The sequence below is a fragment of the Chiloscyllium punctatum genome, chromosome 26 (assembly GCF_047496795.1).
Source record: "Chiloscyllium punctatum isolate Juve2018m chromosome 26, sChiPun1.3, whole genome shotgun sequence".
Taxonomy (NCBI): Eukaryota; Metazoa; Chordata; class Chondrichthyes; order Orectolobiformes; family Hemiscylliidae; genus Chiloscyllium; species Chiloscyllium punctatum.
The window spans coordinates 54,670,598-54,689,479 of NC_092764.1; the positions used below are offsets into that span (position 1 = coordinate 54,670,598).

Here is an 18,882-nt window from a genome sequence, read left to right on the forward strand (position 1 = left end):
CCAAAAGCTTTTCAATTCTGGTTGTGATGGCCTTTTGGTTTCCCCCAAGCCACCAGCTGTTTCCGTTTTGCCAGGACCGGATCTTTCTGTGTCCAATACCTGATATTGCCAGCTGTGACTGGAAACATGTCAAGAAAATTTAAATCCATTATGACTCTTCCAGTGGTGGTACCACCAGTGCTGTATCTGCCATCAGGCGGTGACTCAATACACCTACATTTGCTACTTGGCCTCCTGGACAGTGTTCCAACATGTAATTATACACACTTAGTATTAGAGCTCACTGCTAAATTCAGCCTAAAGCTATAGTGGCACTGCCTTGTCCTCCTTAAGTAGACCTAACAGGGTCTATAGTCAGTTGTTATTACAAACTTACATCTGTAAAGGTATTGGTGGAACTTCCTGACTCCAGATATGACCACCAAATCTTCCTTCTCTATCCGAGTATATTTACACTCTACATTAACCGAACTCCTGGATGCATATGCTTTTGGGCAATCCTCTCCACTGGGCCAATGTTGAGCTACTACTGCCCCAATGCCTTACTGGGATGCATCACATTTCAATGCCAGATCTTGCTTAGGATCATAGTATGCCAACACCTTAGAGGATGATAACTTTTTCTTCACTTCCCTGAAGGTTATGGCTTGGTTATGTGAGCACTTCCAAGGCTACGGGAAATTAGGAACAGGTAATGACTAAATATTAATGAAGGGATAATTGGTGAGCATTTGGCTGAATTAATAAATCAGCATTGGAGCTGTGAGATGTTTAAGTTGAAATAAAATCCTGACTAGCAATGAATATGCTTTGACTCTGTCTAACTTTTAACATCTGGTGTTTAGCATAAGTCACATGTAGTTTTGCTCTACTTGGTTTACACAGTCATGCTAATCAACATACATTGTCCTAGTCAGTCACATATTAATCATCTTTCATAATGTTGTGCCTGGAACAAATATTACCTATCTTATATTCCCACTTGTTACATAATTTTTGCAATCTATCTCCCAAATACAACATAATCAATATTTATGCAACTACAAAAATAGAGTTTTGCTTACTTGAGTCCCTTCCAGCATGGCATCTTCAACATCAAACCTTTCCAGAGATAGACAGGTAGCCACAGTTTCAAAAATGTATTCGTATCTGCTATCTAGCTGGGTCCGTTTAGCTTCATGGTCTTCTCTTAGTTTATGCTGAAATACAGTTCAACATAGCATAAGACCTTTTTTAACAATACGGGAACTTTCACTTCTTTTGCAGGCGTTCCCATCAAGATAACTATATCAGAGTAAGGAATGGAATACCTTCACCCTGGCGCTGGGACCAGTGTCCAGAAAGCAGGGAAGAATCGATTAAAACCAATTTTAAATACCAGTGGGCCATAGCTGTTTTCTATTGGAATTAACACATCACATCATTTTTAATTCGATTCAACCAGAATAAGTGAACAGGATCATTGGAAACCAGTTGGTATCCCCAACTGAACTTTAACTGGAACTATTTGAATCTTACTGGAAGGCATTGATGTGTTGTCTAGTTCAATGATATAAAACTGAAAAAAAAAGATTCAAAACCAGTTAGGATTCAATTGCCCAGTTGTCTTCAACTGTAACCATTTGAATTTTACTGCAACCATTTGACTTCTGGTTGAGCAAATTGGCGGGACAACCAGATGAATTTGAATGAAGTGGAGCCGGATGAATGCAGATACCTCAATTATTCTTCAAACTGGAAACTATGAGTCAAAGCCATTTGGACTGAGTTAAAATCAAAGGATGGCCAAATGTGCGAGGCAAAAAGTCATTGATGTGTCAATACAAATATTCACATCAAGTTAGCAATGTCTCACAAATAACGCAATGGTATCTCCCCGCTTCACAAATATGAATACACAGATACAAGTTTATTCATACTGTGCATTCAATTTTTTTTGTTTTATGAGCTTGCAACACTTTGGCTATATTTAAAATAAGCTCATTATATCAAAAACCCATCAGAATAATAAAAAATGCCAAAGGATTTTTTTTTTCTCAAGAAGCATGAAAAATTATTGTAGGATTAACCACTCCCTTTAGTTTCCTGACACAAAGTCACTTAAACTACAGTGATAACATTCCATAATAACTCTTGACAGGATTAGGAAATATTTCATATTAAGTATGCATACCAAGAAAAATACCAATTAAAAGCATGAGCTGAAAGACATAGCAAGTACAAGTGGAAGAAAATACAAAGAAATTGACAGTATAAATACAAGAAATTAACATTTAAACACAAGTCTCACAACCACCATGCATGCTCACCACATGGTCAGTGAAGTAGCTTCATGTAGCTCCACAATGATTTAGGTTAAAGCAGACCAGCAGTCAAGCTACTGTTTAAATTGGTTTGATGTCAGTTTATTATAAGTGTCATGATCATAGCTAAAATCTGACCTGATAGTTCTTTTTTTTTATTTTAATGAGGTGGTCTTTCACTGTACATTGTACACACACTGCTGCAGATTTGACTTTATCAGGAAAAGAGAAGTTTATCACGCAAAAGAAATTAAGATAAAACTGAAAAAAAATTATCTATGATGCAAGTTTAATCATTTTGAAACACTTGGTAAACTACAGTCCTATTAATCTCAACAACACTCACTTACAGTGCTCAAACACAAGAGAAAATTGCATTCTCTGTCACACTCTTAGGTTTGACTTACTTGTGACATCAATTCCCAGTTTGGAGAATCTAATGCCTCTTCTTAGAGTCTTCATGCAACTGGAAGTAGACTGTCTCAGCTCTAAATAACTCCTTCAGGTTTCTAACCAAACACTTCTGACCTGGTACTTTAAAAATAAACTCCTTACATTGAGTTAACCTATCCTAATAGTTCTAAATTGTTTCCCCTTTTCAGGAGCAACTGTTTTACACATCCAGCTCCAGCTAAGACTTCTGCAAACCTGTCAAAGTAAAACCAGAAAGTGTTTCCTTTCAAGCTATGGGTATTTCTCCTAACAACTCTCCTGATTTAAACAAACCTCTATTAGCTTCCCAGATCTATCTCTCTTAAGCTCTGATGAAGTGTCACACCAAACTCAATGTTAACTATTTCATTCCATCGATATCGCCAGATCTCTGATCTTTTCCAGCATTCTCTGCGTTTTCTCTTTCTCACATTTTTTAAAAGAAATCACCATGGCTAGAGAAATATCTACAAGTTAGTCAGACACTGAGACAAAAATCCACAATCTGTAGTTGAATAGGTGAAGAATCAAATCTCTAGTAAACTGTTTTCAAGGAAAATTAAAAATCACACAACACCAGGTTATAGTCCAACAGGTTTAATTGGAAGCACTAGCTTTCAGAGCGCTGCTCCTTCATCAGGTGGTTTTGAGGAAAGTCACTATGACGAGAGAAATACATACAAGTTAATTAAATGAGTAAGTTTGTTATCAGGTGGTTGCAGCACAAGCAGCAGCCAGTGACTGCCCATAACCACTGCCAAACAAAAACCTGTTGATCCTGCTTTTACTCCTTGAGTCCTTGATCCCAGGAAATGCCTGCTCCTGCCCAGTTAAGTGTATAATTAGTGCTTAATAACTAATAGGTGATGCAGGACTGTTGCCAGCTTTCCAGCTAACAGGAGTGACTCCTAATGCCTCTGGCCAATCTAACTGGAGCTCACTACAAACATAGGGCTCCTTAAAGATCATCAAAGTTGTCTATGTGTTGAACTTCAGGAGATGGGACAGTTACACTTCAGTTTTTACTGTGGAAAAAGAAATGGAGTCTTGAGAATGCAGAGAAAATAAACATTGATGTTTTGAAAACAGTTCACGTTAGAGAAGAGGAAGTGCTTGAAGTCTTAGAAAACATAAAAGTGAATTAAGCTCTGGGACCTGATCAAGTGTATCCCAGCATATTGTGGAAAGTTATGGAAGAAATTGTGGTGCCCCTATCTGAAATATCTGTATCATCTATAACCACAGGTAAGGTGTGGGAGGATGGCTAATGTTGTGCCTTTATTTAAGAAAGGCTGCAATGAGAAGCCAGGGAACTATAGAACTGTGCACTTGATATCAGTAATGGGTAAGTTGTTGGAGGTGATCCTGAAAGATAGGATTTATGTGTATTTAGAGAGGCAAGGATTGATTAGGGATCAGGGAAATCATGTCTCACAAACTTAGAGCCATAGAGTCATAGAGATGCACAGCATGGAAACAGACCCTTCGGTCCAACCCGTCCATGCCGACCAGATATCCCAACCCAATCTAGTCCCACCTGCCAGGACACGGCCCATATCCCTCCAAATCCTTCCTATTCATACACCCATCCAAATGCCTCTTAAATGTTGCAATTGTACCAGCCTCCACCACATCCTCTGGCAGCTCATTCCATACACGTACCACCCTCTGCACGAAAAAGTTGCCCCGTAGGTCCCTTTCATATCTTTCCCCTCTCACCCAAAATCTATGCCCTCTAGTTCTGGACTCCCCGACCCCAGGGAACAGACTTTGTCAGTTTATCAGATCCATGCCCCTCATAATTTTGTAAACTTGATTGAACTTTTTGAGAATGTAACTAAAAAGATTAATGAGGATAGAACAGTAAATGTTGTTTACTTGGACTTTGGTAAAACCTTTGACAAAGTTCTGCAGGTAGACTAATTAGTAAAATTAGATCACATGGGATTCAGGGTGAGCTTGCCAATTGGATACAAAATTGGCTTGATGTTAGGAGACAGAGGGTGACTTGGTGACAGCATACTAGTCTTTGTGGAGTTATTTCATGGTCCTTAAAGGAACAAGAACAAAAGGGTAGAGATTAAAAGTGATCCAAAGGTATAGAATGTACTATTTGAAAGTGTAGTGGAAGCAGGTTCAATTGAAGTATTCAACTGAGAATGTATAGAGGGTATAAGCAGGCAGGGAAAGAGTTAAGTTCTGAGTTTTGTGAAACAAGAGGTTTAGCTGAGCATGACTGAGATCATATAAGAACTTACAGTTAACAAAGGGGTGCTGGAGGCAAGGGTAATGGGTTAACAAGGTGGAAAAGCAGTCATTTTGTAGAGCAATTTAATAATATTGGAAGCAATTAGTATGCAAGGTCAGCTAACAAAGGGAAAAGTATCGATTGTATGAATCCATTGTAAGAACATTCATTGTGTAACAGTAAAGGGCTTAGTCTCTGCTATTGATACTTATTGATTGTAACGGTCACTAAATTAATATGTTTGTTGCCTGATCTGGATGCTCCTCCCTGTAAAATGACTATATAGTTCATTGAGAAACTGCTGTTCCAGGGAAGACCGAGAACTCATATCTCTGTGCACATGGGTGATCGTTCTCTCTCCCTCCAGGGCCCAGAATAAAGATGAAGGAGGTAAAACTATACTGTGTCTCTGAGCATTTTGCTTCGACCTGGGGGTGGGGGGCTAACGAGACAACAATATTGTCATAGTCAGCAGGATCCAAACGAATAGTTATGATCAGGATAGTTCAGCCACCCGGAACATCGGTGTCTCGAGACGGACGGGCCCACAAGGTAATATTTTAAACCTTTGTCCCTCTCAATTCTCCTCTGTGCCAGAGATGGTCCCCTTGTTCAATCACTCTATATTCTAGTTCAGTCGTGAAACACAGTTTTGCAAGCACGCCGGCAGGCAGAGGTTCGCGCCCACTGTACTGCATTGGGGGGAAGGGGGTGTGATTGAGGTTCGAGTCTTCTGCACAGTACTGGGGTTCAAGTCCCCTGGGGTGGGTTTGGTTGAGGTTCGAGTCCTCTGCGTGGTACCGGAATTCAAGTCCCCTGAGGTAGGTGTGATTGATGTTCAAGTCCTCTGTGTGGTACTGGGGTTCAAGTCTACTGGGTGGATTGATTTGAGGTTCTAGTCCTCTGCACTGTGTTGAGGTTTGAGCCTTCTGTGTTTAAGTGAGCTTTGAGCTCTCTGTGTTTAATTGAGGTTTGAGTTTTCTGTGTTTAAGTGGGATCAGGTTCTCTGCGTTTAAGTGGGATTCAGGTTCTCTGTGTTTAAGTGGGGTTCAAGCCCCCGTGAGGGTAAAGAAAGGGGTTAAAGACCCCCGTGGCAAAATTTGAGGCTCTGCAAGTCTTTGTTCTGGGGGAAGAGAGTGACTTGGATTGCGGTGCCATGTGGTCCACTGTGAGGGCTTTCTCTTTTTATAAATGTAATTTCGGTGAGAGGATGCAAAAACAAAGAGAAACACTGAAATTAACCTAATACTATGGTTGAAAAAGGAAAGTTTCAATGTAGGTTGTGCCATGCTGAGAGTGTTTGATGTTTAAAACTTTTGGTTTGTTAAAATGCTGGCTCAGAAAATCCTTTTAAGTAAATGTTTTGCCTTGTTTGAATCAGGATCTAAATTCAATGTGTTTTGTGGGCTATGTAATAAGGCAGACTTTGGTTTTACATTAAAATTGTACAACATTATGTCCTTTTCAAAATTATCAAACTTGTAACCTTGAAACTAATTGATTGAGTGTCTTCAGCCCCTGATTTGTTTGAAATTCTACAATGCCTGTTTAAGAAAAAACAGTTGGGTCAGTGGTCATGCTGTAGCCAGATGAGAGGATTGTATTAAAATATCTTTGCCGCTGCTGTGTTTTTAATGCAGAGTGTTCACAAAAAGAAGAGTGCATTTTGAGTTTGATGTTTTGCTAAGATTTTAGAGAATATTAGAACTTGAGGCTAAGTTGTTTAAATTCTTTCAATTATTGTTAAGACTTCATTGGCCCCCTTCATATCGCAAATTCAAAGAATATTGATCTCTAACAAAGCTGTCACTGTAATTATGACTGCTTTATTTGGGAAGTTTCATTTGGAGAACGTATTTTAATATATTCAGCATTTGTTTCCCATGAATACTTGAGATTTAAATCTAAACTGAAACTGCCTCTTCAATGGCTAAAGCACAGGGAACATTTTGTTGTTTTCTTGCTGTTCAATACTTTTGAAATACTTGTCCGGACAGCTTTCACATCAGCCAAGTATCAATTTCTTAAAGGAAAATAATTTTGAATAACCTGAATAACCAGACCCAAGTGTTTGATTTGAGGACCATTGATTGTTGTTTACAATTGACTGAATTGTTTAGGCAGTATAATTTAGAAGTTTATGGATTGTATAAAATTTGATGATGTCATAAATAGTGAACAGAGTCATAGACTTCAAGAACTCAAAGAATTTTGAAATAGGCAGACACAATTTAGTGTAGTTAAATGTTTGATTGTCTTCAGACTGATACCCACCTTGGCAGGGAGGGAATGAGAGAGAAAATACAAAGATACTTTCAGCAGTTAACATTGTCTCTGGAGTTTCTCCATTCAAAGGTGGAGCACACTTTTGGACCAGCACCCACCCCTCCACAATCTGATCCAATAGATTCAATCAACTCCTCAGTCATGAGTATGAAAAGTGAAGAAGCTAACAACAGTGAAGAGGAGGTCGGTACGCTTTTTGTCAGTGGCCTTGCTACGGACAGTAAACCACATAAGCTTTGCCTTGTCTTTCGATCACTTAAGGGATATGAAATCATGTCAGCTGATCAAGCTAACATCACAACAGCCAGTTGGCTTTGTTACATTTAACAGCAGAGTGGGAGCAGATGCAGCAAAGAATACTGCATTCACCTAGCCTGCAGTAGCAGCTGCTGCACCCCATACTCAGATGTGCTGGTATTCTCCATTTGAAACATCTCTGCAAGGACAGAAGTCTCGTCAGTTTTATGAAACATTTAACTGCCCTTATCCAAGAAATCAGATTTCTCCAAGGAGTGATGCAAGAATAGACTGGATTTTGTTTTCAGGTTGGGCTTTACTGAAGGAGATTTTGGAGAACTGGTTCGCTTCCACTGGACTTGAAGGGGATGGAGTGGTCATCAAGGACTGTGGATTTAAGAACTTTACTGGTGAATTTCTTTGCACATGGGAGGAGTTTTCAACCTCGAATTACTGTAACAGACTAGTATTTTTTGTTGTTATACTCATTGTATGCTGTGTGTCAATAACCTGCTTAAATACTGGCTGTCAGAGTATTATGAAAGCTGGTGGTGCCATCTCGGTGGTAATCATGAAATGATAAAAGGAGGGAATGAGAATGTGCTTCCACTTTTACTTTGTACTTTTCTGTCTTTCATTTCTATATTTGCTTATCTCACCTTTGTATCCCCATTTAGGTTTCTGTCCCCATATCACTCTTGTTCAATCATCACCTCCCCTCACCCTGCCCATATTGTACTAGCGAACAACCCTGCCAAGATATTGGTCCCAGTCTTGATCCATCCAGCTTCTACAGGTCCCATTTTCCCAGAAGATGGTTCTGATGCCTCAAGAATTTAAATCCCTCCCTCCTTTACCACCCTTCTACAAAAATCGTGTAAGAGTAGCACTATTTTCTTTTTCTGATTTCTCAAGCATGTAACACTGGAAGTAATCCTGAGATTACTACTTTGAGGTCCTACATTTTAATTTATTTCCTAGTTCCCAATATTTTGCTTTCAGGACCCCATTGCTCTTTTCCCTTTTTACCCAATATGGATAATTATTTCTGGCTGTCCTCCCTCTCCCAATTCTTTAAAGTGTCCTGCAACTGCTCAGTGACATCCATGATCCTGGCCTCGGGATGCAACACAGGATCCTGGTGTCATGCCTGCTACCACCGAAACATTGATCTGTACTTCTAGCTCACCCACCACCCAGCTGAGCCACTTCTGGGGCCATAGACTTGGCACTCATTGCATTCCATCAAGAAACCATCAAATCTCCACTAACAGTATCCAAAATGGAAAGTCTGTCAGAGAAGGAGATGTCTCAGAGGACTCCTGCTGTACCCACCCAGTGCTTTTACTCTGTCTGGCAGTCATCCATTCCCTGTCTGCTTGATGTCACCATGTTGCTGTATGGGGTATCCACAATAATCTCAGCCTTGTAGTAGACTACAGAAACTCTACCTGCTGCTCAAAGTCTAATATACATAGCCGCTGATGGAAATACCCTGAACACTGGAAGTGTCCCTGAAAGTAAGAATTGCACAAAAGGAGTATTGCAGCTGGCTGAAATGTCTTGCCATGACATAACTTCAGAATTACACTCTTTCCTTTCACTTCTACTAATTTAAAGGGGATGTTATCTTGTGCCTTATACTTTAAAAACACTTAATTGAACCGAAAGACCAATTTTTACTTTAAAGATAATACAATAGAAATTCTCAATTGGTCTTATTTACTAAGGCCATTACAGTCCCACTTGGTGAGCTTATGTTTTCCCTGCGATGTCCCTTTTGAATGTTTTCAAGCCTCACCCCTCCTTTCCAGCTAATTAACTCCTGGTCTCCTGAAGGCTGAAGATAGAGAAAGGAACGGGAAAAAGACACTATTCCCTTCTAAAATGTTACCGTTCCCCAAACTCACAGTGTTACCAAACTGCACCAAATTAGTGTGACAGAGCACTTAACCTCTCTAATTTACACCATCAGGACTCAGATCACCTCCTTAACAGGCAGTTAAGAATACACAGTTGAACTAGTTACCGAATTGCTTGATGGCATCTTCACTGTAACAGAGGTCTTGGTTTACTTGCTTAGTCCTGTCTCCAAGCTTGTTGGGGACTTTATACTTAAAACTTTAAATAAAATGCTAAAGTGCAGGCAAACTGTTCTAGATTTACACAAAATTAAGCCTTAAAATGTAGCCCTCTTATCTCCCCTTTCATTAACTTATTGACTAACCATTCAGCACCAGGATGTCAACAAGTTGATGGAGTGGCCAAACAGGTGGTGGATAAAGTTCAATGTGGAGAAACGTGACATGAAATTTTAGTCAAATGTACATGAAGAAACAAATTAATATAAAGGGTTTAAAGGTTGTGCAGCAGCACAAAGGTTGCAGCCTTTGATGAATTGCCATACTGAATGAGTATTTACACGAGGGCTGCATCTGCTGACACCCTAGAAAATGCACAGGAGAAGCAATAAACATTAAGACAATTTTTTTAAAAATGTGATTAGAAGTTAACAAACACACAAAAATGAAAAGATTTGACTGAAATTACACATTTTAAAAATGACACTGCCAGCGGTCATGTCAAGTTGTTAACAGTTTTATCAATGATGCATTTTTGTGATGTTTCAGGTTAAGCATTTCACCCGATATTTAGTAATACCTAAGCCATGCCAAGCTTAATAGCTATTGCTAAACTTATATTTCAATTGAATAATATAAACTTCACAAAGGATGTTCATGCATTAAGAAGAATATTAACAAAGATCATTTTAATCATCTCCTCTTGAAGCCATGAAAGAAATCTAATCTTTATATCAACATTCAAACAAACAGCTGATTTAAGACCCTCTAGAGAATGAATACATTTAATGAAATCAAGCTCACTAAACATTAAATCTATTTGTACCATCAAAGTTAGCATTGGCTAATAATTAGTGGAAAATAATGATGATGAATAGCAACTCAATACAATGTGTTGGCTCTTCATAAAACAAAATACCACACAAACAATCATATTTACCATCCATATTTGAAATAAACAATTAACTTGAGAGCTGGGTTAAAGATCAATTCACAAAATTTATCTTCAGATTGTTTTCCAATGACATCTGCAAGAAATTATCTGTGTGTGTGTTTATTTTGCATTTTTATCTTACCTATGTGTGTATGGCAGTGCAGCAGTGGACCTGGTATCTCTGGCTGAGGGGCAAAGTGCAAAAAGGCAAGGCAAGGCAGGGATGTTCTGAGCATCCAGACAGGCTAAGAGTCAGTGTGTGCTTGGTGCCTCTGAATGAATGTAAATACTTTCCTGGAGAAGTATAAAATGCTTTTGCTTTTTGCAACTGTAGAGACACTCTGAGAAATGTTAAAATTCCAATGTCTTATTTGTTTGGTTCTGTCTGAAAAGACTGTGCAGAGCTGATTTAGAATGCTAGTATGTACTTATAGATGATTCTATGAATAAAATATATTTTTGAAATAAAAAAAGAGTGGGTGTGTTATGACAATGAGCAATAAGCCCAGAGATGCATCTGCTCCAGTCCCTGAATACAAAGCATCTCAACTGCATCAATCTAATGATCATTGCAGGCCTTCTAAAGTGTGTATATATTCATAGAAACCACGCTCATTGAACATCAATTCTAATCGTACCACCAAAGTTAATGTTGGACAATAATAAGGGGAAGATTACTGCAGATGCTGGAATCTGTACTGAAAACAGCCAATGCTGGAGATCACAGCAGGTCAGACAACATCCATGGAGAGAGAGCAAGCTAACATTTCAAATCTAGATGACTCTTCATCTGGACAATAACTACATGTGCCCCAAAGTGCTATCTCAAAGTGCAGAAGCATATTATAAGTGGATGCATCATGAGGTTCCTAGAGTCTGGCACAATGTCCATGGACATGGAGCGCATGCAGCCAGTGCCCATTAAACATGCCCTGAGAAATTGGGGCCTAGTGTCCAACATGCAGACTCTTTCTAGCAAGCAGTAAGCTGAAGATCAAAACACCATAAGACATAGGAGCAGAAGTTGACTATTCAGTCTAATTAGTCTGCTCCACCTTTCACTGAGAGCATGGCTGATCTGATCATCCTCAACTCCCGTTTCCTGCCTTATCTACATAACCTTTGATTCTCTTACTGAATAAAAATTACTTATTGTCAGCCTTAAATATACTTAATGACTTAGCCTCGACAGCCCTCTGGTAAAGAATTCCAGATTCTACATAGGGGAAGAGGTCAAAGGAAACACATGAGCAGGATGTAGGCTTTGTCATAACAAACTCAGAGCTCTCAAATGGTTCACAATGTGTTCTCTCTATTCAATTTTCCATTCAAACAGTAATGGTTAAAGTCATGAGTCCAGGCTCCAATCCTATGCTCTACTATAGTAAAAGATGAGCATTTATTTTCAATTTGCCAGCCATCCATCTTCTCTACAGATTTGATATGCAATTTGTTTCTGAAAGATGTTAAGTATGTATTTTTATGTACAGCTGTTATAAAATACAGTCAATGTGCATTTGCAATGTTTCTATGTTTAGCACAATTCAGGCATTAACCTCCTTTTCTTAACTTTTGGTTCATCATATTCCTTGAGTTGTTCTGTTAACAACTTTCATTCAAACCTGTATGCTCTTTTCTTCATAGTATTTTCCTAACCATCCCCTGTTCTTTTTTCTAGTTCTCTACTTTCCCCTATATTCTCCATTCCAATGCTCCCTGAAATTTAGAAGCAGCAAGAATCTCACTGAAACGTATAAGATTCTGAAGGGGTTTGCTGAGGTGGACACATAGGTTGTTTCCACTTGCTGGGGAATCCAGGAAAGAAGGGTACAGTACAGTACAAGGCATCACCTATTTAGGACAGTTGAAGAAAATTTTCTTCACTCAAAGGATTGTTGTCAAACTTTGAGACTCTCTACCTCACAGAGTTGTGAACAATATGTCATTCAGTATAGTAAAGGCTGAGATAGACATATCGCCACCAGGACAGAACCCCACTGGTCCTCACCTACCACCCCACCAATCTCCAGATACATCGTATCATGCTTCGTCATTTCCACCACCTCCAAACAGACCCCACCACCAAGGATATATTTTCCTCCCCACCCCTATCAGCGTTCCGGAAAGACCACTCCCTCCGCGACTCCCTCGTCAGATCCACACCCCTCACCAACCCAACCCCCACTCCTGGCACCTTCCCCTGCAACCGCAAGAAATGCAAAACTTGCGCCCACACCTTCCCCCTCACTTCCCTCCAAGGCCCCAAGGGATCCTTCCTTATCTGTCACAAATTCACCTGCATCTCCACACACATCATTTACTGCATCCGCTGCACCCGATGTGGTCTCCTATACATTGGGGAGGCAGGCCGCCTACTTGCTGAACGTTTCAGAGAACACCTCTGGGACACCCGCACCAACCAACCCAACCGCCCCGTGGCTGAATACTTTAACTCCCCTTCCCACTCTGCCAAGGACATGCAGGTCCTTGGCCTCCTCCATCGCCAGACCATGGCAACACGACGCTTGGAGGAAGAGCACCTCATCTTCCGCCTAGGAACCCTCCAACCACAAGGGATGAATGCAGATTTCTCCGGCTTCCTCATTTTCCCTCCCCCCACCTTTTCTCAGTCCCAACCCTCAGACTCAGCACCGATTTCTTGACCTACAATCTTCTTCCCGACCTCTCCACCCCCACCCCCTCTCCGGCCTATCACCCTCACCTTAACCTCCTTCCACCTATCGTATTCCCAATGCCCCTCCCCCAAGTCCCTCCTCCCTACCTTTTATCTTAGCCTGCTTGGCACACCCTCCTCATTTCTGAAGAAGGGCTTATGCCCGAAACGTCGATTCTCCTACTCCTTTGATGCTGCCTGACCTGCTGCGCTTTTCCAGCAACACATTTTTAAGCTTTAATCTCTAGCATCTGCAGTCCTCACTTTCTTCTAAATGCTTGGCCAATCTGGTAACCTAGATATATGGAGAACATATATGGAAAGTGGATCTGAGTAGTCAGCCAAAATCAAATTGAAATGCAAAGCACGCTCGAGGGTCATCAGGTCTAGGAGCAGAAGCAAGCCCTTCAGCCCATTGAGTTTGTTTTGTCAGAGATCATGGCTGATCTGATAATCCTCAATTCCATTTGCCTGCTTTATCCTCATAATCCTTAATTCATTTACTGATTAAAAATCTGTCTATCTCAAGCTTGAGTATACTTAATAACTCAGTCTCTACAGCACCCTGTGGTAACGAATTTCACAGATTCACTATTCTCTGAGAGAAGAAAGTCCTCTTCACCTCTACTCTACCTTGGCCAATTTCTTACTTCAATATTCTATCCTCTGATCCTTGAATCTCCCAGAAGGGGAAACAATGTTTTCGCATCAACCCTGTCAAATCCCTTAAGAATCTTATGTTTTAATAAGGTTGCTTCTCAACTCCAAATTAAACTCTAAACACTAGAGGCCCAACCTCTCCTTATAATTCCATCCCTCCATACTTAATATCAACTTAGTGAACATTCTCTGGATTGCCTTCAATGCCAGTATATCTGGTACTATTTATTATGCATCCAGTTTCTCTCCTTCTGTTTAGTTACCCTTGTTTACCAATTACTCCAGTCTTATTCCATATTTACCTGCTTCTCCATTGTTTCTATCAGATTGACAAAGAATGGAAGACACGCTGCTTCAGATAAGAGTCGTAAGTGCTCACAGTTCTGCACAGCCAGAACACAACTCAGAACAAGTTCACAACGGCTGCATTGCTGTGATCACTAATGTCCTGTTGGCTTTTCTGAGTCGTCTTCATTCCTGAAGAATTTTGATGCATGTAATATCCAGGATTATCTCATAACTTAGGTTAGGTGATGCACTTGGATCAAATCGTATATGTTGACCTAAAGCAAGTTTGAATTCTCAGCAATGTGGACCACTCCTGCTTTCAGCCTTAGGCTAACTTTCCACTCATAAAATATTTGTGCGGTTAGAAGATATGCTCTTTAGTTGTTTTAAAAGTCATTCAATCCAAACAAAAGCTGTAATATAATGCTTGGTAATGTAGTCATCTGTGAAGCTGGTGGGGTATACTGATGGTAATCACTCAAACAGTCATTTTTTTTAAAGTTTCTTTTTAATCTTCTATGAGCAGAACTCTTAAGACTATAATCTCTAATCAAAAAAAATGAAATAAGTTGAAAATAAATTACTGTAAATAATTGGAAATACATAGGCTACAATTTCACAGAATGTAAAATGAGTTTGATTTGATATGTCAGTGTAAGTAGCAGCAGCAAAATCACATGATGCTACATAATTTATTAACGGATTTCTCAGAGTTGCAGAAAGCTTAGTTTCTATGACACCAGCCAATGATAATGCAGCCAAAGGCTGCAGCAACAAAACTTTAACCAATTCCCATCTGACTAGTCCAATGTTCTGCTGTTTAGTGTACAGGTTTAAGGGAGGGGGTAAGATTTAAAAGGGACCTGAAAGGCAACTTTGTCATACAGAGGGTGGTGTGTGTGTGGAATGAGCTGCCAGGAGAAGTGGAAGAGGCAGGTATAATTATAATATTTAAAAGACATTTGGACAGGTTCATGAGTAGGAAAGGTTTAGAGGGATATGGGCCAAACACAGGCAAATGGGACTAGTTCAGTTTAGGATACCTGGTCGGCATGGACCAGTTGGACCAAAGGGTCTGTTTCTATGCTGTATCACTCCACAACTCAATTCTCATTAGTACGTAAAATTTTGCATCTATTAGGGAGCAATAAAGTTCATCTTGATGCCACACCCCCAAGCCATCCCACTCAATCACAGCAATGGTATGCATTTATAGCTTGAATGTAAAAATCCGAAGGGTTTAAGTCAGAAATAGATGCCAAACCAGAGAAAGTAACTTGGTCCAAGAGATAAGATTTAGAGAAAATCTTAAAGTGTAGTCTAAATGTTTAGGGTCGTTGTTCAAAGATATGGGACCTAAATATATTAAGAAAATGGAATCGATATTGGGAGAAAGGCATTAAAATGCTCAAGAGACTTGAATCTAAAGAACCAAGAGGTCAGCCAGGGCAGGGTTAATTTCAGGACACAGGTCCAAAAGATGTCATGGAACTAGGGAGCAGGGAGTTCACAAAGGGATTTACACCCAAGGATAACAATTTTAAAATAGGAGCATTGGTGGACCATAAGATAATGTAGAAAACAAGAACTGAATAATGGGCAATCAAGACTTGGTATGAGATAGGATACAGAAATCAGACACTGGAAGAATTGACATTTACAGAAAGTGGAGGATGTGAGACTGATTTGAAGCATATCGGATTAGTCAAAACTAGACGTGCAAGAAGATGAATGAGAACTTCAGCTGCAAATGAGAAAGTAGTGATGGCCAATGATTTTACAGAGATGGTAGGAGATTGTGTAAACTCCACACAGACTGTCACCCAAGGGTGCTGTGAGGCAGTAGTGCTAATCACTGAGCCACCGTGCCATCTGATAGGACACCTAAGTTACAACAGTCTGGTCCTGCATGGGTCTGTAACTAAGCATATGGAGTTTGTGGCCAGGATTGAAAACAATGGCCTTAGTTTCACCAACACTTAAAGGGAGACGGTAGTGCATCGAAAATGTCAATGGACTAAGAATCCATATCCCCAGGCTAATGTTTTGGGGACGTAGTTTCAAATCCCGCTCTTTGCAGATGATGACATTTGAATTCAACAAATTCTGGAATTAATAGCTATTCTAAATCTACCTGATTCATTCAGGCAAGACTGGCTGAGACATGATTTCAGGCCAACAGCAATGTGGTTTACTCTGAACTGTCCTCTGGAACAGCCCAGCAAGGCATTCAGTTCCAGGTCAATTAGGGTTGGCCAACTAATGTCTGCCTTACCAGAGATGTCCATATCCCATATATGAATAAAGGTTAAAAAAGGCTGAAGGAAATTATAGCACATCCAAGGCTATATGACAAGCAAACAGAATAGCAGCACAACAGCTACGATTGTTGTTGAAGGGGAAGACCATCATTGAAATGATCAATTACATGAGTCTAAAGGTTTTGCCTCCTTAAATTTATATAGAAAACAATCTCAAATGATGAATGATATTTGTATGCGGAAGATATCAGCTTTAAATTGTGCTTTGACTAGATTTATCCTATATCACCTTGCCTAATAATTAATACATTATTATCATTGATAAATGCTTTTCCACTTCACCTTTGGCTATTTCTACACCATCCATAGTATACTTGTGGCACTCATTCTGGAAACTACCACAGGTAGGATGAGGGGGATTGAACAATGGGGTGGACAATAGGATGAATCAAATATGCACAATCATAGGAGGACTGCCATACCTAAAGAAAAATGGACTAATCTTAAGAAACAGTAGCAGAAGTAAGCAACTAAAACAGCTAAGCCTGCTTGCAAATGGTTAAGATTAAAGCTGATTTGATTGTGGCCTTCATCTCCTTGCCTATGCCCATGAATTACGACTGCAATGTGGAAATCTGGAGACAATACTGGATATAATAATAGAAATGTTAACATTCTAGGGCTGTGAATGCTTTCTAATTGTTGAATGCAATAAATCTATTCAGCTAGGGGACATTATCATTGGCTGGTGGATTCTCCCAATTGGCGGGTGGTTTGTGAGTTTTGATTAAGAAGTGATTTCTGGAATGAGGCTGATTAAAATATAATCAAAAGACTGCAAAGAGAAAAATATTGTACTAGGCCGAAGTGTAGAACATACTGTAAGTGAATTCCATCGTAATTATTGTTGTATATGTTCTCGCACTGTGAATTAAAAATAATTAATCATTCATTTAACTGTGATTGTTCAGTCTTCCTTCATCATAGAGATTGGAACTCAGGTAGATTGCAAAAGATCTGAATGTTCACCACATCAGTCACAAGAGGGTGCATTTGTTACATCACTGGATGTGGAGAAATATAGAATAATTCCCATAACTCAGTGATTAAGCCACTGAACCTGAGAAATTGTTTACACACACTGTAATCCATAATATTTGACTTAGATGGAAGAACATACCATAGCATAAAACTGGAAGAACTGAATGACGTGGATATTCAATTGGCCAATAGTCATCAGATTGGATTTGTGCAAGAGGACTGTGCAGAATCCTAAATGCAGCATTCTCTGTGTTAATTTGTTCTGGAAATTGAAAATTCCGATAAGCAATTCAGCTCTGTCTAGAACCTTCTGAAGTCATTAAAGCCAGAAAATTCAGAGGGTTCTGCTTCTTTTAAGCAAATAATTGCTCAGGAAAAATTAGAGGATGAAAATCCCAGTCCGACTCCTTGGTAACTATTAAGCTGGTACCCTCTCAACATTACAACCAGCCTGACAGCTGTCCCCACTGACCACCACCCCCCTGCTGTCAAATACAAACTCCCCTCCCCTGCTAAAAAAGTCAAAACAATTATGGTTAATAGAAATCAGAAAGAAAGACAGAAATAGGTGGAAAAGCTCTGAAGATCTGGCAGCACCTCCCCTGACAGACCCAGCACACCCTTCTCCTTTGCTGTCAGACCCAGCATCATCACGCCAACCTTGACCTACCTAAAACACTCAATCACTTGCATGGCACCTGAACTGATTGTCAACTTAATACCACACTTATCTACATGGTTATCCTTCAAAGTTGCTGGCTGTGCTGCTGTACCTTTAAATAACAACACAGAACAATGACTGCAATGAAATGGGTAACGTTTGCCTCCAACTGCCCTGCATGACAAGAAAACTGTTGGCTTCAGGCACACACCATATTTCTGAAGAAGTGAAGGTCAGAATTGCTGGATAGAAAAGTGGAGCTAAGTCTTATATATCACACCAATATGACATGGGATATGAACCCAGTTCTTGTGGTTTAGAAGTAGGGACACTATCAATGCACCACAAGATCTCCACTCCCCAGAACAACAGGACTAATGTTTCTAGGTTGCAATATTAAGGTTCTGTAAAATGGGGCCCACAAAGTTTGGATCCTTAGTCCCTGGTTTTTCAACATGTTAAGTGCCATTTTGGCTCCAAATTAGAATGTGCAGGACCTGTGTACACATTTGGTCCAAAACACGCAGCACACTTTTCCCATTATTTTAAATTTTGTAACAATCATATTCGCTTATTCTTGTTGCTTCAAACATTTTTCTGTCCCTTTTGAAAGTTCCCACTGGACATCAAATGAAACAAGAATATTGTCATATCTGTTAAAAGATATTGCCTTCTGACTTCCTATCTCTGATCCATGCCTTCTGACTGGTACCAAAGCTGATGAATTCTTTGCTCTATGCTCAAAGTTTTACGAGTTCTGTTTTCTCTTTTGGTCA

The 18,882-nt window shown here is 39.8% G+C and overlaps 1 protein-coding gene across 1 annotated transcript in view; it reads right to left on the reverse strand.

The window, feature by feature from the left end:
• Positions 1-18,882, reverse strand: part of LOC140453242 (dynein axonemal heavy chain 5-like) — a 293,833-nt gene that overhangs the window by 267,044 nt on the left and 7,907 nt on the right. Inside the window, 1 exon segment of the mRNA XM_072547816.1 lies at positions 1,065-1,199. Within this exon segment, the coding sequence (XP_072403917.1) occupies positions 1,065-1,199 (135 nt within the window).